Source organism: Musa acuminata, chromosome BXJ3-11 (assembly GCF_036884655.1).
Source record: "Musa acuminata AAA Group cultivar baxijiao chromosome BXJ3-11, Cavendish_Baxijiao_AAA, whole genome shotgun sequence".
Lineage (NCBI taxonomy): Eukaryota > Viridiplantae > Streptophyta > Magnoliopsida > Zingiberales > Musaceae > Musa > Musa acuminata.
Genome location: NC_088359.1, coordinates 28,667,334 through 28,689,842, shown reverse-complemented (window position 1 = coordinate 28,689,842; position 22,509 = coordinate 28,667,334). Strand labels below are relative to the sequence as shown.

General features: G+C 36.9%; 1 protein-coding gene across 1 annotated transcript; it reads left to right on the top strand.

The window, feature by feature from the left end:
• Positions 1 to 183: 183 nt before the first annotated feature.
• On the top strand, positions 184 to 21,592 carry LOC135653104 (starch synthase 3, chloroplastic/amyloplastic-like). The gene is made up of 16 exons (XM_065174596.1): positions 184 to 478; positions 813 to 876; positions 958 to 2,694; positions 4,476 to 4,690; positions 4,821 to 5,091; positions 6,852 to 7,027; positions 8,875 to 8,982; positions 9,945 to 10,054; positions 11,299 to 11,404; positions 16,289 to 16,459; positions 17,572 to 17,700; positions 19,169 to 19,351; positions 19,522 to 19,653; positions 19,743 to 19,854; positions 20,496 to 20,619; positions 21,229 to 21,592. Exons 1-16 carry the CDS (start codon positions 383 to 385, stop codon positions 21,356 to 21,358), a joined length of 3,864 nt encoding a protein of 1,287 aa, XP_065030668.1. The 5' UTR covers positions 184 to 382; the 3' UTR covers positions 21,359 to 21,592.
• Positions 21,593 to 22,509: the final 917 nt, after the last annotated feature.

The window sequence follows — 22,509 nt, the reverse complement described above, 5'->3', positions numbered from 1 at the left end:
GCTTTAATGAATGTGAGCCTTTCCAACCAACCCCACAAGACAAAGCGGGAACTATACGCGTCTTGTCCCATATCACGCCACCTGTCCCATCCGAAAGCTGGTTCGCTTTCCCCCAGATATCTCGTGCCATCAGAATAGCAGCTCATCATTAGCACCACCACATCAAATGGTGGCTTAAGCCCACTAAATTAAACCCCTTCCCAAAGCTTCATCGTTGCCGTCATCCTCCTCTGCCAACGTAGTCCACTCGTGCGAACGCCATCAAGAGGAAACCCCGACCCCAATTCCCAGTCCTCAGCCGCTCGATCCAGTATCCACGTCCCGCGTCGATCGCTTCCCTTCCCTTCGATCACTCGGTGATCTTGGAGCGGCGGCAGTGGCGATGTCTCTCCAGCCTCAGAGGCCGATTTGTTGCCCGAGAGCGGTCCCGGAGCACACCCGCTTCCGGATTAGGCCGGTTCATGGGCTCTTTTCCCACGTAAGCCGCTTGCCGTCTGAGTCGGAGCTATTTCTCTTGTCACTGGTAGCTCGCGCCTTGTGGTGTTGGGTTACGCAATGATTCTGATCTCAATTCTGGTTCTTGATTTTTTTGAATCTTTGAACTGGTTTGTTCGCTTGTTTTCTCATTTGGTTTACATATTATATTGATTTGCGCGGCCAGACTTCAGTTCTCGAATATGGTTTGCTATTCTGTCCATGTGAATGCCGAATCACTTTCTTTTTCTTGAAAATTGCTTCATTGCAGACTGTTTCTGGAATGATGACGGTTCTGTTTATTCTGATCTTGGGTTATCTTTCTATTTTTGTTCCAGTCAACGTTAGGGTTTCGAGAAGTTACAAGAATCGGGACTACCCCTTGCATGCTGGCAAGTTCAGGTCAGTGGTTCTTGTGTCACTTGAAGTCGAGGACTTCTTTATCTATGTGTAATCTTCATGTTTTCGAGTTGCATTCTGCAGGCAGGCGCCCGAGAAGGACCTTGACTCCCGGGACCAAAGCGTCGACTCGGAAAGGATTTGCACCTAGGCCGCAAGTTGGAACGAGCACTCAAAAGAAAGATCAAAATGACGCTCAAGAAGAAGAAGTGTCTGGAAGTTCTGGTTCTAAACAACCTGCAATTTCTAGCAGCGGAACAACTGATAGAAAAGTTACTGGTGACGCACAGTCTGCTGAAATTGTTCCAACTTCAAGAATGTCAAGCAATCTAGTCAAAAGGAGAATAGATATGCTGGAGGAAGTGGAGCAACAAGGCCAGGGGAATGATGAGATAGATCAACAAATTTTCAGTGACATGCCTTCTGATTCTACTGACTTTGCTGAAACTGATGGACAAATAGCTGATGTTGGGATTGAAGGAGATGGACTTGGTCTGAGATATAAAAATATTGCAGTTGATCATAGCAACAAAGGAATTGGAAAGGAGACCATGATTGACCAATTCACTGAAGCTGGAATTGGAAAGGAGATCACAACTGAACGATTCAGCAAAGTGGGAGTTGGAAAGGACACCGTGACTGACCAGTTCAATGATGTGGGAATTCGAAAGGAGACCATGAATGATGAGTTCAGTGATGCTGGAATTGGAGAGGAGACCATGGCTGATCAGTTCAGTGAAGTGGGAATTGGAGAGGGGACCATGGCTGATCCGTTCAGTGAGGCGGGAATTGTGGAGGAGACCACGGCTGATCAGTTCAGTGAAGTGGGAAAACAAATGATTTATGTTAAAAATCAGATAGGTAGAATAACCATAGCAGAAATGACAGAAATAGCTGGTGAAGAGGAGAAAAAACTAGCTGTGGCTGAGAGTAGTTTGGATATCAGTGATGTGGAGGAACTGGCTGAAGCTCATGATAGTACAGAAAATGCCGTGTTAGATATGGAGGAATCACTACTCAAACAGAAGGCAGATATGGAAGCAAAAGCACAAAGGCAGCTATTGGAGAATCTTGCTGATGAAAATTTTTCAGAAGGGATTAAAGTATTCGTTGTTCCACAAGTGGTGAATCCTGACCAAGTTATTGAAATTTTCTTTAACCGAAGCTTATCAGCTTTAGCAAATGAACCTGATGTTTTGATCAAGGGTGCATACAATGGTTGGAGATGGCAATTTTTTACTGAAAAGCTGCAGAAAACTGATCTTAAAGGGGATTGGTGGTCTTGTCGACTTTCTGTGCCCAAGGAAGCATATAAAGTGGATTTTGTCTTTTTTAATGGTGCTGATGCATATGAGAATAATAATTCAAAGGATTTTTCTCTACCTGTAGAAGGTGGTATGGATGAAACTGCTTTTGAAGATCTCTTACTTGAAGAAAAACACAGGGAAATTGAAAAACTTGCTGCAGAGCAAGCTGAAAAGGAAAGGCAGGCTGAAGAACACCGCCAAAAGGCAGCAGAAAAGGCTGCAAGTGAGGCTGACAAAGCGCAAGCAAAGATCGAGGCAGAGAAACGAAGGCATCATTTGCATCATCTGATGAAATTGGCTTCAGAATCTGCTAGCCACATATGGCAAATAGAGCCTAATTTTTTTGAAGGAGGTGATAGAGTGAGATTGTATTATAACCGAAGTTCCCGTCCACTTGCTCATGCCACAGAGATCTGGATTCATGGTGGTCATAACATCTGGAGTGAAGGACTGTCCATTATCGAGAAGCTTTCCCATTCTGAAAAAAGAGATGGTGATTGGTGGTCTGCAGATGGTATGCCTTGTTATAAGTTTGCTCCTTTATAACTGATGTTCAGTTTTTTGTGGATGTTAATACTTGATAATTCTGAAGCTTATGCTGGCACTAGGTTTTTGCTGATATGTGAAGCCTTCTGCCTCATCACAACTGACTTGGCACACATTTTCACTCACATGGTTATCATTTCATGTTTGGTGTCATTAACCAAATTGCATGAATGTTCTGATGGAATACTTGATTGTTCCTCGTATTTGTTATTGCAGAACAAGCAAAAATAATTTAGGTAAGAAGTTAATAATATGTTACTCGAGGAAGAGCAATAGGATATGGTTGTTGATCAGTTGCAGGGACAAGTTGTGAGAGTTGGAGTTGAACACATATCCAATTGTCTGATTCCTTTTCATGAAGATAACCAGGTTGGAAACAAAAAAGTAAGAGGATAGAGCACTTCCAATCATAATGTATTTAAACTTATGGGACCAACATGCTATTATTGAGATTGGAGAGAAGCAAAAGACAATATCGAAAAGGTTGTCTAAAAGAAATCTTAATGATTATGAAATCAACTCATCCATCAGTTATTTTGGTGATTTGTTGTATGATCATTTAAATCAAATTATCCATCAGTTATTGCTACTTGGATCAGAATATTTTGGTGATTTGTTGTATGATCATTTAACAAACTTTTTAACAATTGCTGGTTCCTTTTTATGCAATGAAGGGATTCAAGGTGATTTTTTGACTCGAGTAATATTGTTGAGATTGATTATTTATTAATTTTCAATAATTTATTCAATTTTTAGAATGTTAAGCTCCAAAGTTCTTGATATCTATATTTTTAATCAAGATCTACATAAAAGGTTCTTAAGTCCATTTTGGAATTTGTCTGAAAAAAATTGACTCATTTAATGAGTAAACGACTAATTAGTTTAAGAGTTCAACTTGATATATCTCTGATACCTAATGTTAAAAAGTTTGATTTGTATCAAAAAAAATTACTGTATTGGTCGGTAATGGTCAGATTTTGATTGAAATCAATCAACAACCTAGATTGAATTGGTTCCAACGGTCAATTTGATCGTTGGACCGATTTGAATACCTGTTTAACCCTATTTCAATCTCACATCTTCTAACACTCTTTCTCACTTAATCACTCTTTCGCACAAATTTCTTGCTATTGTTCAATATCAACGGGCAAACCGTTTTGAACGTGTCGCAAAACTGCCCAATCTCTGAAAAATATAAATCCTCTATCCCTTTCTAATTTGGATTTTTTATTTAAGTAAAACTAAATTTGCATTTAATTCTAATTAAAATATCATAATTTAAGCTTTTTCCTAATTTTTCATGTATTTTCGAAGATTTTTTGGACATTTTTTGGAACTGTTGGCACGTTTGGGTGTACAGTGTGTCGGTATGCTGGTCCTGACCAGTACATACCAGACCAGCCAAAGAATGACACAGCCTGACGGCACGAAATTACATTCCTTGGTCTCAAGTGTTTAAGATCCCTGTAGCACGCACTTCTCCCTTTTAAACTTAATAAAAGTATGTGCTTTTTTCCAACTGGATTAAAAACATGAAGAGACTTTCTGAACAATCTTATATATAATAGAATAAATATTCAAGAGTTAGGCTGCACTTTGAATCACACGGTTTGGAAGCAAATTAGTCTCTTATGCTATAAGATGAATAACATAATAATTTTTTTACCTTAACATGTTCAGCTTAAGTGCTCAACTGCTTATTAAACCTGAAGTTACCACATACGGAATACTCAAGTAATTTCTTCGCAGTTGTTGTACCTGATCGAGCACTGGTTCTGGATTGGGTTTTTGCTGATGGTCCACCAGGGAAGGCAGTTGTTTATGATAATAACAACAGGCAAGATTTCCATGCTACTGTACCAAAGAGCATGCCTGGAGAACTGTTCTGGGTCGAAGAAGAACACCGAATCTACAGAAAGCTTCAGGAAGAGCGAAGAGCAAGAGAAGAGGCTGTTCATAAGAAGGTTAGTATGATGGGCAGCCTGAATGATATAGTTTTCATGTTGGATAATGATCCTAGTTTGTTTATGTTAATTTTTGAGCATAACGTAAACTTTAAACTCAACTTCATCTAAATTCTTTTGGTTTTCACAGGCTGAGAAAACTGCACGAATGAAGGCTGAAACAAAGGAAAAGACAATGAAAATGTTTTTGCTGTCTCAAAAACACATAGTCTATACAGAGCCAATTGATGTGCGAGCTGGAAGTGTTATCACTGTTTTATATAATCCCTCCAATACAGTTCTAAACGGCAAGCCAGAGGTTTGGTTTAGATGCTCATTTAACCGTTGGAGTCACCATAATGGCCCCCTACCACCCCAGAAAATGGTGCCTGCAGAAAATGCTTCACATCTCAAAGCAACTGGTAAGACTTATCCAGTAAAAAATCTTAAAGTACAGTTCTACAAGTCTATCATCTAATCCCTTGGATGATTAACATCTTGTCAAATATTACTTTCTGTGATTTTTTTAGTATAGTCCATGTAAAGAAATTCTTTTTACCAGGACCTTTTGAGGGGCCCTAGGTGAGGCATCTTAGTAGGCACTGTCTAGTCTCAGTTGAGGCGTTGGCTGATGAGGTGCTTGGTTTGTCCCTCTTTGCCTGTCCAATAAGCTTTCCACCTGCCACCCACACATGACCCTCTCTTTTTCTATTTGTTTCCTAAATACTATCTTTAATCTTAATTTAATGCAACCATTCTTATAAAGGAAAAAAACAAGCTGTATCATCAAAGATCATATGATAGTGCTAACGCGTCAAATGAAAAAGATGATTTTCTGTAGATCACAAATCGACATGGGGTGATGTAGTGAGGACATCTATGGTTGGAGAAATAAGTATATCCACTGAATAACAATCAAGATTAAAGACAGTGCAAAAACAATCATACAAGGATAGCAAATGTTGAAGGCGAGGAAGTTGATTCTAACAAAATATAGGAACAGATGGAGGTGTATGAATTAGGTGGTGGAGGAGATGAGATCACTGATGATGTTGATGATGAGAGGATGGGCATGATGATTACTTAAGCACTTAAATTGACAGATATATGAATCTTTTTCGCTTTGCAATTTACATATGAACTAATTTCATTATCATTTGTTGTATGAGTGCTTATAGATGGCTAGATTTTATGTAATTTGGTTTTTTGGTGTCCATCATCTTACATATCTAATGACAACTTGTATTTTGATAGAAGCTCATCCTTTAGTAATTATTCTTTTTATTTTTATTTTTGTAATTTTTCTAAGGTAAGCACCTAGAACCTCAGGCAATAAGGGAGCTTGGCATCTTATAGCACTAGCACTTCCAAGTTCTAACAACATTGGTTGATAACTAACAATCTTCTTTCTGTTAAACGGTCAACTTTGGCAATCTTGACCTGGACCTATGTGGTCAACCTGATCCAGATCCTATAGCTGACTACAATTTCATGTTAGGTTGGATTCAAATCAAGCTCATGTTCCTTTCAAAGTGAGGCTCAACTCAATCCAACTTGGTGGTTGACCAGAATAAAAAGAACATTGTCTCAGTCCACCAATCCAACATCACTAGCTTTTTCCAGCCAATTTGACCCATCTATGGTGATGGTTTTGTGAAATCTTGACCTGCTGATGTGTTGGAACTAGTTCAGGTTGGCCTATGTATCCAGTTATCCATTCTTGACATAATCCAAGTCCATCCTAAACTGATCAATTGACATCTATAGCAACGTTTGCTTTATCGTTCAAGTCGGTATGGTATGGGTGGTATGGATCGGTCCAACTGACAACCAAGACGAGGATCACCCTAGTCCTAGTTGGCATGCCCCAATGTGCCATATGTTGGTACATTGGTACAGACTGGTATGCACCAACCCAATAAATCTCCGAGACGGGTCCGGTGCCTGAAATGGCGAACCCTGATATCTAGTGCCAAGTAATTTTAAGAGTAGCATTTTTTTCAGAAAATAATAGTAAGTTTCATCTGTAGGAAAAGCATTGCTAATTTATTTTCCGTGCTGCAAGTAAATGGTTCCTAGATTCTTCTCATAAGGGTGTGTTAGTTCATGTGGATATAGCATTTTAGATGTCACAGCATAACAATCATCATCTTAGATCACTTGGGTTTGTTAATTATTGCAGTGAAGGTCCCAATGGATGCTTATATGATGGATTTTGTGTTTTCGGAGAGAGAAGATGGTGGAATCTACGATAACAGAAATGGGATGGACTATCATATTCCTGTCATTGGAGGAATTGCAAAGGAACCTCCCATGCATATCGTACATATTGCTGTTGAGATGGCACCTATAGCAAAGGTAAATTTAATGTGTTGAACCTTACATGCCCTCCATAAAACAAAGATAATTTAGGAAGCTAAGTGTAAGAACATATCCATTATTTGAAGTGATTAGTTCCACTAGAAACAAAATTTTGTATTATAGATTGTGAGTGATTGCTAAATGCTTGTCCTTGCACTTGTGCTGGACTTGTTTTGCTTCAGTTTACTATTAGTTTTCTGTTGGCATGATGTGTTTGAACCTTCTGCTTGCACAATGCACCTGCTTGAACTTATTAAAGGTAATCTTCTTCAACTTGTTTTTGTGGAGCACTCTTACTAGCATTACTACCTTCAGTGCTTTGCATTGACATAGAAATTGTACCTTGAACTGTAGGCTTCTTTAGATTCCTCTATTTGTTGCAGCTGGTCTTCCTTTTTTCCTTTCTGCAATTATTTTCCTGTTTTTGGCCTTCAACTAGGACCTTGTTGCCCTATGGGTTTATTGTTTTCAGAGTATAAAACAAAATGTCAATCATCAAATAGTAAATTGTAACATGGGAATTAGATTCTCATACGTATTCTGAAGATGTGATGTTTAACACCTAATCAGAGGTTTAAACAAGATTTATTATTTAAAGCTATATTTTCCTAAGTTAAAATAGGTTGCTGTCATATACTATTGCTTGATTACCAGTCCTGACATTTAGCATTTGTTCATTATTTCAATTTTAACCAACCATGGATAATTTTTGGCAAGTCTTGAATACTGGAATGAGCAGTTTCATGTATATTTCTTTTGAATGATTATTTTGGTGAGGTACTCTCACAAAAAGTGCATTTTTTATTTTTCCTTTCTGTCATGAATTGTTTTCTTAAAACTTCAGAGAGATTTTTATTTATGAATGCATTGCATAGACTTAAGTTTTTTTAGTTCTAATAGTAATAGAATGCATAAATATGAGAAACTGAGAGCAGGAATAGTGGCTTGCAAGGAAGGTACAACTACAAATTATCTATGGTTACTGCAGTTTGCAATTTTTTTTTCTTATTCTATGAACAGGGCAATTAGAAGAGGCTTGTGAACCTGTAAAAAATAATCAAGGGTTATAAAGGGCATTCACTTAATTTTCAGAAAACTAACTGACAATATGGAAGCAATGCACTTGAGTATAAAAAATTAAGAAATAAGTCTTATGACATGGCTATTTGCTATACGAACTTGGATAACTTAATGAAATGTCTGAGAGGTTTGTCATCTGTTTGACCTAAATTTACTCAACATTCTTTATGATTAAATGTCTGAGAGGTTAGTCACATCCTTTAAGCTGGTGACTATCTTATGATCTTTTTTCTGGTGGTGCCTACATGGCTAGCTAGAGTTTGGATGTGCTGGAGCCACTGAGACACAAGTCATGCTCGACTTGGCTTGTGGACTAGGTCCTCAAATGAAAAAGATACTCTCAAAACACAATTAGTACTTTACTGTACAAGTAGACATAATTTGTACTGTACACCCACAAGCAAGAGTTATGAACTTTGTTAGAATGGAGTGAGATACTCATCTAGGTAAAATGTAATTGATGACAAAGTGAACTTACATTCAATAAACTCTGTTTATTCATCTGTTCATGATAAGTTAAATCAGTAGCCACCATTTTTCTGGTTAGATGCATTTCTATTACTTCTTGAGCTTAAGAAAATTATTCTGCAGTTTCAGATTTAACAATTTGCTGTTTTTCATTATCTGATTAATTCTGAATTTTAATTTCTTTTATAACAGAGTCGGATGTCTTAACTTACATTATTTATGATTTGAACCAAATATCCAGCCTTATAATATTACTTATGATGGTTAATTCTCCAGCCTGTCCTTATTCTTTGCAGGTCGGTGGCCTTGGTGATGTTGTTACAAGTCTTTCTCGTGCTGTTCAAGATTTAGGCCATACAGTTGATGTTGTTCTTCCAAAATATAATTGTATGAATCTCAGTAATGTAAGATTATTTTGCTTCTTGCTGCTCAGTCATTTCCTTTTGTTAGTGCTGCTTCTATCAAAAGAATCCGTATTTGCCTTTGCATGAGCTGAAGAAACTACCATTATTAAAAATATTGATGTAGGACATGTGCATGAATGGGTTTTGTGTGGTTTTGAGAGTTTATATTGGTGCTTTTTGATGGTAATATTGTGAAATATATGTTCTGATTTGGTATCAAAATCCTGCTTCATGTAGTCAATGTCTCGCAATACACATCAACTGTTTAGATCAGAAATAGCCCAGTCCAATCCTGAAAGGGCTTGTTTTCTCAAGGGGTAAGCAGATCTTTAAATCCAACAGTTTTCAGTCAGGATAATTTTGATTAATCCCACCTACGAGGATTGCTGTGCCAATCAGCACAGATTGATATAGATTTAAACATGCCATACTAGAAGGTATTGACACACTCTATGCTAGCCAAGGTGCCAAGCACCCCTTGTCATGCTAGAATCAATGGACATTCCCTTAAGCTAAAAGACAGTAATTCTTAACCATCGATCCTAGTCCTTCCTATTGGAAATCTAATCAATTGCTTTTCTTTAAGAAAAAAACAATGCAATCGTCTGAATTCAACCGATATGGATCAATTCCAAAATGCCAAATCCTATGACCTATCTTGGTCCATCCTGCTGACCTTGGTCAAGAGATGGTAGAAATGGCTAGTTTCTAGTGGTGTGAGTTAAACCAAATTAAAAGCAATGATGGATCCTAGAAGATGTCTCTCTTGATAAAACTAATTGTGGGAAAAGGTTTGTCTAATGGATTTTAGATATTTTGATGCTTATAATTTCATTTAATGGTTCACATAATTGTGGAAAAAGGTTCCCCTTCACTTTAGACTTCAGTGGTGCTTATAAATTCATTTCTGATACATGTTTGTTTATATTGGAAAATTTTCTGACATGTTTCTTGAAATTTAGGTTAAAGACCTCCATTTCCGTAATAGCTTTGCTTGGGATGGAATGGAAATAAATGTTTGGTTCGGACAGGTTGAGGGCCTTCCTGTATACTTTCTAGAGCCCCAAAATGGGTATGTAGTAATTTTCTTTCTTGTGTGCTGTACATGTTCGTTACATTGGTTATCTTGAATACAGACCTCAAAGGACTGAAATTTTGATTCTTTAAGGTTCTGTAAACTGTTATGCAACTAAATCTGTACTTTTATTTATGATAATCTTATGCATTGATGCCCTTACAGATTTGGTTCAAAAGCTATGCAAAATCAGTGCAAGATATAGCTTTGCACTATGATTAGAAAAGACTTGGTATTAGCTGCATTTTAGTTGTCTTTTACTTTGTCTGACTCCTTTGTTCCATTTCTAGCTTGACCAAATTAATTTTTCTGCAAATTATAATGTGAATCCTCTTATACACTATATTTTAAAAACATTTTTAATATTAATGGCTTAATATTTGAAGTTCTAATATTTATATTGTATAAAAACCTTATCTCTAACCTTTTGGATCTTACTTCAAATTCAACCGACATCTATATATCGTACAATACTTCTTTTGTTATCATTTTAATTTTGATTATTTAGGCCTTCTAAATCCATGTACTGTCAAGTGTCCTTACTTTAATATTCGGTTTGCCATTATTTTCTCCTTTTTTGCTTAATTTTTGCCTCATATAGGTTTCATGATACAGCTCAAGGACCTCTTTTTGCTTCTTTATAAACAACCAAAGACTTTGAATTTTTGCTTTTGAACAACTAGTTGTATGTGAAATTATGAACTATTTTAAGTAATTAATATATATTAGTGTGAAAAGAGATTTTGGACATTTTTGAATTGGTTTTCTGTAGGACTCCAACTTCATTTTGGCTGAAACCTAACCTGATCATCAGGTTGGATGGTTGGGAAATATAAACCCATTATAAGTCTGGGTTAAGTTGGGGTTGACCCAAACCCAACTCAAGCCTGAGTTCTCTGGATCTGATATACTGGACATCTTGAGTCTAATGAAGATCTACTATAACCTGACCCAACTGGAACTCGACCCAATTAAATACATAGAATCTTTATAGTTTGATCGAACCTAGTTCGGCCATGATATATCGTAACGCTAATCCCAACCAATTCAAGTTTAGCCCAATCTGTGATTGGGTTTAATTAGGGTGGGAAAGATACCAACATGAGTTCAATTACACTAGGTATAAAAAAACTCTTTCTTTTAAAATTTCTTTTTTTTTTATTGTTATTATGTAAAGTACAATATGATATTATTAGAGAGAGCCAACATTTTGAAGTTTGTCATGCTACAACCTTGTGCAGGATGTTTTCAGTTGGGTGCATATATGGAAGGAATGATGATGGGCATAGATTTGGATTCTTTTGTCATGCTGCTCTTGAGTTTCTTCTTCAAAGTGGATTTCAACCGGTAAGTTAATAGAAAGACATGCATTCATGTGTCCTAATTTATCCTCTTGAAAGTTCTAGTCTCGTTCACTTAAAATTGGGCTTTAGTATGTGATGATTTTATCTTAAACAAGGCTTTTAATTTCGAATAATATTGCCCGTACCGTGTGGTACGTACCGGTTTGCCAGCAGACTGGTATGCGGACCGCCTGCTACTGGGCGGTTCCGTTGATTGGGGCTGTTTTCGCCCCGTTACCACCCTAAATTGGTCAGTAATGGTCGATTTCGATTGTCGCTGCTCGCTACCGGATGGTATTAGCTGAGGGAGAAGAAAAGGGAGAACCTGTAGATCCGATACCGCTCTCCCTCAACGATCCCATTATGTCACCGCCCTTCCTCGTCAGACGTCGCAGATGAGATGTCGTCTCCTCCTCGTCTGAGATGACGAGGCCTTGGTGTCGTCGGCGACTTCTCCTCATCCGCGCGGGGAGAAGAAGTCTTGGCGATGTCACGGGGAGAAGAAACCGAGCGTCGTCGCTTGTTTTTGTGCGGGGAGAAGGAAACCTTGGTTTCTTCTCCCCACGCGAGCAGAAAAACAAGGCAACATCGTATATATATATATATATATATATATATATATATATATATATATATATATATATATATATATATATATATATATATATATATATATATATATATATATATATATATATATATATATATATATATATATATATATATATATATATATTCCGAGCGGTACATCAAAACATACCTCTCGGTATACTCGTACCGTACCATACCAAGCTGAGCTCGATACTTCGGTACGGTACAAAATTACGAATCTTGATCTTAATAACTCTTCTTTTTACAAATTCTTCTTCTATTCATATTCCATCTTTCTCATGAATGTATTGGTGGCAGAATTCATGTATAAGAGGAAGACTAATAAAATCATTTGCAACATAACCTTATGCTTTTAATCATGGTTACACCAAAATAAACTTGATAGCTGGTCATCCATTTGGGTGTGAATGTGTTACTAATTCTGCTACTATGCTTCATTGAAGGTTATACAGAGAAATTTTCATTTCCAACCCTTTTTTTTTTATTTTATGATTATATCCTTCCTTACTGACAGATAAATCTGCACTTTGCCATTAGCATGCTATACAAAGACTTACCTAACTTTGAGTTAAAATAAGCAAGCAAGTCATTGACAAAAAAAAAAAACCCTTTAAGCTAATTACTCCATTGACAACCAGGGTAACCTTCCTAGCTTTATATTAAAAAATACATATTATTAGATAATAGTGGCAAAGATCCCTTGGCAAGTACGTGGCTGTCTCTTCCAATAAAACAAAAGTAATGTGTTTATGTTTGAGAACAAACACCCAAGGGAGGAGAACGAGATAAAGAAGAAAGAGGAGAAAACAAGGGTTGGACATCATTTTAAATCCATTCCATTTAATTGGTGGTTCAATATCTCTTTCTCTTTGAATCAAGCTCGGTTTAAGTTAATCCCCAGTGAGGAGGAAGAGATGGAGGGATGGAAGATGTGAAGGGAAGAGAGGAGGAAGAGTTGAAGAGGGAGTAGGAAATAAAATTTTGTGCATGATTGAGGTGCCTATACTTCCGAAATCAGCAGAGAGTTACTCTGGTTACATTCAAATGGAGTACTTGAGAGATACATGCTCAAGAATTCATTGAACTTAGATCCATGTTTAGACTCTCAACATTGATAGGATGAACATTAACTATCATTGGCTAGACATGGGCAATGTATCTTTGACTGCATCAACTTCTTGAATGTGTGAGATATCTCACGCCCAATGGTTTAGTTAGTCATCACTTATAGTTACTTAAGCTATATTGACATTGCTAACTGAGGTACATGCTTCATGAAGCATCTCACTTCCTTTATGTCAATGTATTAGAAGGCTAGAAGCTGTTTCTTTTCCATTTATACATTTCTTCATTTGATTGGACATGGATATAGGTTGTTTTGTTGATTACTCCTAGTCCATTCAGTGTTAAGTTCAATGAAAAATGTTCCACCATATAATTTATGTGGATTGTGGAGAATAAATGTTGTCCTTTTTCTATTATGGTTTTCAAGTGATACTTTTTATTCAAATCTTAGAAATCTTACATCTGCTCTCTTTTTGAAGCAACACAGGAACATTTCACAATGCCAATGTTGTATATATGTAGCCTTTTGTGCCCCATGAAGCACGGGTTCTTCCAAACTGTTGCCATCTCCTTATTGTATCCATGCTGGACACCAAAACATAATTGACACTTCTTGGCATGTATTAGAGAGTTCATATGTATTATAACTGAAGTACCATCTACATTTATTTATATTACTGTACTGTATATATGTTCGACACTTGAGTCATCCATTTAAGGCTCCAAAACATGTGGGATTGTTGGTGGATTTATGTCTTTTGAACCAAGGTCCGCAATACCGTACCGTACCAGAGTTTCGACCTGGGCTCGGTACCGGTACGGTACGGTATACCGAGCGGTACACCCAGGTGTACCGAGCGGTATATTCAGGCGTGCCGAGCACTGCTACAGTGCTGCTACAGTGCCAGACCGGTAACAGGCGGTCCGCGTACCGGAAGCCTGTCGGACCGGTACGTACCGCCCGTACCGGGCGGTACAGTCCGGTACTGCAGACCATGTTTTGAACCTTTTAGTTTCTTCTCTGATGACATGTATGTTTCTAGGATTGTTGTAGACATTTGCTTCTTATGGTTCATGCTTCTTGTAAGCAAGGATTTTAATTTCAAATGATATCGCCCGTACAGGGCGGTACGTACCGGTTTGCCAACAGACCGGCACGCGGACCGCCCACTATCGAGCGGTACCGTCAATTGGGGCTGTTTTCGTCCCGTTACCACTCGAAATCGGTCGGTAATGGTCGATTTCGACCATCGCCACCCGTTACCAGACGGTATTAGTCGAGGGAGAAGGAAGAAGAAGGAGAAGAAAAGGGAGAACCTAGAGATCTGACGTCACTCTCCCTTGATGATCCCAATCCATCGCCACCCTCCCTCGTCGGACGTCACAGATAAGATGTTGTCGCCTCCTTGTCTTAGGCGATGAGGCCTCGGCATCATCAGCGATTTCTCCTCATCCGCGCGGAGAGAAGAAGCCTCGACGACGTTGCCTCGTTTCTTCTCTTTACGTGGGGAGAAGAAATCGACGAGGCCTCGATGTCGTTGGTGACCTCTCCTCATCCGCGCAGGGAGAAGAAGTCGTCGAGGCTTCACGGGGAGAAGAAACGAGGCAACATCGCCCTTTTTTTTGTTTTTTAACTATATATATATATATATATATATATATATATATATATATATATATATCGATTGGTATGCTAGAGCGTATCGCTCGGTACGCTTATACCATACTGAGCTAAGCTCAAAGTGCCGGTACGGTACAAAATTACGAACCTTGTTTTTAAGTTTTATATATGATGATAATAGATAGTCTATAATGTACAAAGTTACAATGACATAAGAATGTATACATGTATTAGTTGCTGTATTGTGCTATATTTTACAAGGCATGTTGGCACATTCATATTGTGTTGGGCCCATGATCCTTGTCTATGTCTATATGAAATTGTTATGGTAGTTCTTGCAATATACAAATGAAAGATGAACGTCCTACTGTGGCACTCATAATCATGATGACTTGTCTATCACTGGCATGATAAAAGTATTTATTCTTCACTTGAAAACTATGAGACTCCAAAGTTTTTCTTTTTTTGGAGAATAACCAATAACTTGTCACATAAATAATCTATCTCCAAAGGAAGGGGATCTTCTGATACTTAGTTTATGCTTGCACAATATAGTAAAGCCCATGTGCATGCCTGGTTCTGTATATATGGGTGGTGCTACAAGGTAGATACCCATTTACAGGTAGCACTGCAGCACATCACTTGTGGCATAACATGCACTGGCAAATCTTAAAGTTTGCAAATATCAATAAAGTTCCGATCTGAAGTTTTACCTGGAAATTTCTATCAGACTCTTCCTTCTAAAGGTCTGACGTGAGATCACAATCTTTCTGCAACTAAGTTAATTGTGCTAGTAGTGAAGTTATGTTCTTATTACTGTTAGTGTTTCCATTAGATTCCAATAGGAATTTGTGTGGGTTGAGATGAACGGCATTATGTATATTATTTCAATATTAGTACTCAAATGCTAATTAAGAGTTGATCAGTTTGAGTCACAGTCTTTATCTTCTATATACTTGCAAGAATTGATATATTATGTGTGAAACCCCCACCAGTCTTCTGAATGGGATTATGGTATGGATAGCATATCTAGTATCATTTTGTATGACTTTTGCTCAAATTAAATTTGTTTGATTGATAAATAGATGTTTTGTTTGGTTTTTTTGTGATTCTGATTAGTAACATGTCACCTATGATATCTTTAAAAATGTGTCATTGCTGAAAACTATCATGGTTATAGAATAATGCTTGATGAGCATATCATTGATAAAAGACAATGGTTGATGAATTAGTTAGTCAAGAAGACAATCAAAACATTTGAACTTGATTAAACAAGTACATGACTGTAGATCAATGTTTCAACCCAAAATTCAATTGTCTAATGAAGAAAATAAAAAAGAAAACAACTCATACTTTATGTCTAAAACCATATCTAATGTTGTGGGGATTAGGGGCCTGAATAAGCTAAGTGCCAAACTTGTATTAACCAATATACTGCGATCCACTTTGGGATGGAGTACATCGCTGCTAGGGGTTTATATTTGCTTATTTGCTTATGCTCATGAACATTTACTCCAGTCTTTCTATTCTTTGTTTCCTTAAAGATTTTTTTTCTCAAAACAATTTAACTGATTGCTTGTTCTTGGACAGGATATTTTGCACTGTCATGACTGGTCTAGTGCTCCTGTAGCTTGGTTATTCAAGGAACACTATGCTCATTATGGGCTGAGTAATGCTCGAGTTATCTTCACAATTCATAATCTTGAGTTTGGGGTGCACAACATTGGCAGAGCAATGGCATATGCTGACAAGGCTACAACTGTCAGTATCTAGTTCTTGCTTCAATATTTTTAAGTCTTTGCAGTAGTCATTGTTTTTCTATAATTGACAAATTCTTCTCAAAAGGACCTTTGGTTATTTGATATCCAGTTTCCTTTTCGGTGGTAAAATCAGAAATGTTCTTGTTGTTTCTTTTTTTGATATTTAATGGATTTCTCTAATTTTTTTACAGATAATAGTGATTGGTCAAAATGTGCAAATAGCCAAATAATTCTATGTTTTCTTTTGCATGTGTGTGTTAATGTATAGTATGTATTTGTATCAAGGTTTGCAATACCGAATGATACCGCTCGTATCGAGCGGTACGTATCGATCCGTTAGCAGATCAGTACACGGATCGTCTGCTACCGAGCGGTACCGTCGATTGAGGCCGTTATCATCGACGGTGATCGAGGGAGAAGAAAGAAGAGGGAGAAGGGGAAGAAAGAAATGGGAAAAAAAAAGGAGAACCTGAGATTGGCGCCACTCTCCTCCTCGTTTGTCAGCGACTTCTCATTCGCACGCGGAGAGAAGAGTCATCGGCGTCGTAGGGCGAAGAGAGACGACGCCTCAACGAATTTTTTATTTATTTATATATATATAAAAAGGCGACGTTGCCGAGGTGACATTGCAGATATTTTCTTTTTCTTCTCTTCTTGGGTGACATCGCTGCGTGGGGAGAAGACAGATTTTTTTTTCTGCGACGTCACTCCGCATGGGGAGAAGAGAGATATACTGAGCAGTTTACCTATATATATATATATATATATATATATATATATATACACCTAGCGGTATATCGAAATATACCGCTCGGTATATAATACCGTACCGTACCGAGCAAATCTCAAAATTCCGGTATGGTACGAAATTTCAATCCTTGATTTGTATGTACGTAGAGTTTGACAAGAAGCTGATTTTCTTTGATTAACATGTTCTTTTAAGCTTCTGCATGTTCCGTGTTTGTGCCCCTTTTCTTTTGATGTATTAGTTCTACATGTTTAGGTCTGCACCTTAAGAATTTATGCAGAAGAATAAATTCAGCTAAGATGATTTTAACTGTTAACTTACATGTTTTGTGTTCTCATCTTTTAAGTAGTTGCCTTCCCATGTAGGTTTCACAAACATATTCAAGGGAAGTTGCTGGAAATCCTGCAATATCTTCTCACCTTCACAAATTCCATGGTATCGTGAATGGTATAGATCCAGATATCTGGGACCCATACGATGATCACTTTATCCCGGTATATTTCTCAGAATTCATGATGAAACTTTAGCTTTCTTTATTAGTGTCGTGTATGATGCAGTTTTCCTCTTTGACATGCATGATGTTGATATATTCTGCTTTTAATTTGTTTTGTTATTGGCATGATCAAGAAAACACAAGACAAGTTTTGCATGCCAAAGTTCATCAATCATTTCATCCTCATCCTATGGTTACTCAATAATTGGTACTGTGAGATATTATAAAATTATATTTATTCTATTGGGTCAATTACTTTTTACATGTGGATATTAATTTAAAAAATTCCTTCTTTGGCAAATGAAAGTTAAAAGACGAAGCAAAGAAGAGACTAGAAAGTTTATCTATCATTATAAAATTAATGTTGAAAATATTCATGTGTGCGAGGTGAAAAGAAATTGACTCAGAGAATAGTCCCATGTTGCTTAGGGTAAATTGTTGTCTAATCTGATTTATGTAGATCCTGACTAGTTTAACTCAAACTCATCATTATTCGATTCCTGACAATTAAGGCATATGGCTAGATAACTAAGAGACTTTCTTATTCATGAAGCCTGCTATTAATATATTTTGAGTCATAACAAAGGCTTATCATTACATTGTACGAAGTGTAGAACAAGATTTTATATATGGGTACTGCAATACACACAGAAATCTGATCACTTTGTTATGTACTGATTTAAATGGAATAGTACACTTTGATACATCAATAAGAAAAAAAGAAGACTGAAAAAAATGTTGATATGTTGAATCTAATCGGTATTGTTCATCCCCTGATATCACTAGTATTTAAATAATGTTGCAGAGTGCCATAATTTATTTATTATCACTGCTACTGCAGTTAGTTGTCTCTGCTTCTTCAGTATCTGGGTCAGAGAATCTATCCTCTAGGGAAGCTAGACACTGATCTTGCTTAGCTGAATGATTAAGATCTTATGAACTTCACATTACCAGTTCTTCAAAAATTGTTCTGTTATGAAAATAACTATAAATGGTCGGAGAAGAAGTTTCTGCTTTTCTGAAGAGGTTTGGTCTATAAGGAATGATCTAACAAGTCTTCCACAAGTGAAAATAAACCAGAGTGTATCTTAATGTGATATTTCCCCTAAGCCTTGGAGCTATTCGGCATGCAATCCAAAGTTGATCATCATGTTTATGACCTTGTACACATATATTACCTAAATTGAAAGCTCTCATTAATCTACTACTTCTGGCTTTTTAGTTTTGAAGCTTCTTAATTGCTATTTGTCAATCTGACTGAACATCCTGAGGAAAGGATTGTTCAGATGCTAATTTTAGACATCTCAAGGTTATGCGCAGGTGGTTGGCCGACGACTTTATGGACCTATCTAGCTTATAATTAAATTGTTCTGTAGGATTGTCCTTTATAAAATGGTTCTAAATAGAGCTTGATCTAACTGAACAAAATTTTCCTGAACTCTTTTTTAAATTTGTTTCATCCATTTTAGGTGCCTTACACACCAGAGAATGTTGTTGCGGGTAAGAAGGCTGCTAAAGAGGCATTGCAGCAAAGACTTGGATTGAGAAGATCTGATCATCCTTTGGTAGGGATAATTACCCGCCTGACAGTTCAGAAGGGAATTCACCTCATCAAACATGCTGTTGGGCAAACACTTGAGCGCAATGGGCAGGTTTTTCTTTGCATATCCTTGTTTTGGCACTGTCTAATATTAATTCCATGTCGATATTTAACTCCTAATAGATTTAATGGTATGAATACAATATACAATTATATATATATACATAAATTTTTAATTACTCTAGTTATAGCATTTCATAATTCACAGGAAATCTGTTGTAGGTCGTTCTGCTTGGTTCAGCTCCGGATTCTCGTATACAGAATGATTTTGCTCACTTGGCAGATCAGTTGCACTCTTCCCATGCTGGCCGTGTCCGTTTTTGTTTGACCTATGATGAACCTCTTTCTCATCTGGTTAGACATCATTTACTGCATTCTGTTAGGTGCCCTGTCAAAATTCTTTAAGTCGATGAGATATTCTAATGTTTATCCTTTTTTGTTAGATTTATGCTGGTGCAGACTTCATTCTTGTTCCATCACTTTTTGAACCGTGTGGCTTAACCCAACTTATAGCTATGAGATACGGCTCCATTCCGGTTGTTCGTAGAACTGGAGGTGAGTGCTTTAATAATTTTGTTATTGTACTTTCAGTAAATTTATTAGTTTATGCTCAAGCAGCAGTTTCATACAACCGAATCATAATCAATTAATGGTTAGCCTAGTGCAAGAGACTCCATCATTATGGGATCTGAGGAGAATCAATGTACACGGTCTTTCCTTTGCAATCAAAGAAGCTATTTCAATGAATAGTCAATTAATGCACTTTTGAACTTTACAAACTCAATATGAAGAAAAGATGATCTGAGGATAATATTACTGTGGGCCTTTGACCCTCAAGGTCATCTTGTGCTACTATATGCAATTAGTTGATGTCAGTTGCAGGTCAAAATCATTGAATTTGCATCTGCGGAATGTTTGGGGTTTCAGACAAATGACCAAGATAGTAATATATCCAGTCCCACTCGCATGGAAATTGTTACCCATAGTTCCAGTCTTCCCATAAACCAGAGTCTAATGCTTGGTCTCATTCATTATTTTCAACATCCTAATTGGCTGTTCTATATGTTAGCACAGCCATGTAAATAGATCCATCCAGACTGATCATTCATCTGCCACTCTTTGTTCTATATAGTGAATCACATTTTGTCATTTTTTGAATTATCAGAAATAAGGGAATTTCCTTTTGCATTATGTAGGGCTTTATGACACAGTCTTTGACATTGACAATGATAAAGAAAGAGCTCATGCGCAAGGTCTTGAACCAAATGGGTTTAGCTTCGAGGGAGCTGATCCTTCTGGCGTGGACTATGCTCTCAACAGGCACGTATCATAAGTTTCCTCGATTGGCTGTCTGTTACTCGATTTATTGTATTCTTAACAGAACACCGAAATGCATATTTAGGAGATACTCCTTTGCTAGTGCACAGGTAAAATTTGCTTGATTTAGTTTGATTAAGGGCTTCAGGATGTCAGCAGAACTCTTGCATTTTCCTTGCTGTAATTTTTAATTAGATATGTTATTTTCAATAAGAACCTACTAGCATTGAGCGATTTGATAGATAAATGGAACTCTCACTTTAAATCGAGAATTTCTTTTGTTAACTTTTTAATGTTTCATCCCTAATCATAAAACCATATTTTATGTTTATATTTAGTAGGAGGCTAAGGGATTATGTTTAGAGCCCTTGATGTGGTTCACCAAGTCAAAGTTGTTTGGCATTTCATAATTTGGCCTCTTTCTTTTGTGAATGGTTCTATTTTCTAAATATTGATTCTCAAGTCATCTCTAAGAAAAACTACATTCCATATGTTGGTTGCTATTGAACGGATACATGCTGTCAGTAAATATCTCCACTGTCATTTGAGAAGAAAAATAACCTACTCATTTATATCAAACAAGTTTATATGTCTAACAATTGGATCTTCCAGAGCAATCTCTGCTTGGTTTGATGCACGGGAATGGTTCAACTCACTATGCAAGCGCGTGATGGAACAAGACTGGTCTTGGAATCGGCCTGCTTTAGACTATATGGAGCTATACCATTCGGCACGGAAGTAAAACTTGATAGTAAGGGGAGAGAATTTTTGTGCACTGCTTTTAAAATCTTTGTACAGTCGTGGTCTATCATTCCTTGTGTTTGCTAGTTCTGTATTCTTAAAGATAAGAGTCAGTGTCCATTCTAGGCTCAAATCAAGTTGTTATTTATGCAATTCTTAGAGTCAAGTTTAACATGTCTCTTCATTTGATGCATTTTGAGTCTTTGCAATAATATGACATTAAAATATTGTTCTACTATTCAAACATCATGTATTTTCTTTTTCTTGTTCTTTGCTTGTGGAAGAATAAAATAATCTTGTCTCATCTTCATTAGTAAGCTAGCACAATTTTTTTCTTTGATTCTACAAACCAAACAACCACTTTGAGAATGATATGGAATTTTGCAGCTTATGCATCTAATGACTTGGGTTCATTATTTTCTTTGTCTGTTTCTTTTGCTTCAATGTGTAAGTTACTTCACCCTATCATTGATTCATTCTCTGCAATGAAAATTTTATTTTCTTTCCATCTTTAGAACTTTTTTCTTCATCATTAAGTTTGGGTTGATAGGGTAATCCTATTGGTTGAACCAAGAATCTTTCGACTCTTTGTTCATGTGCTTAAATTCATCCTATCAATTTATATTATTTAAGGTTACACATGTCTAATTCAATTGCAGCAGCTATGCCTTCAAACTTGATTGACAAGCTTTTGACATCTGTTCAGCAATGTTTCCATCTTCGTTGGCATAGCCATAACTTCTTAGTTTATTAATGATTCCAAAAAAACTCTATTAAAGAACCCTTGAGGAGATTCAGTTGACTTCATTGCTAAGATATCAGATTCCCTCTATAAAAATTGAAGCTTAAATAAGATAATTTTCTTTTTTTGATTCTTCTCCGATCATGTAGATATCTTTTATCAAGTTTTTGTATCTTTTCTTTTTGTCCTTCTTTGGTGATCTGAGATGATAAATTCTCTTCCAATCTTATGTCGATGGAGCTGTGGAACTATGCAATGGAGTGTTATGATGTTGTTTCGAATCACAAGTTCAACATGGGAGACAGTAGGCTTCTCGGAAGGGGGAGTTCTTCAGGATTATGAATCTACGTGAAAAAGTGAACTAGGTTATCTTTGACAGGCAGCATATTGTGTTGCAGAAGGGGGGGGGT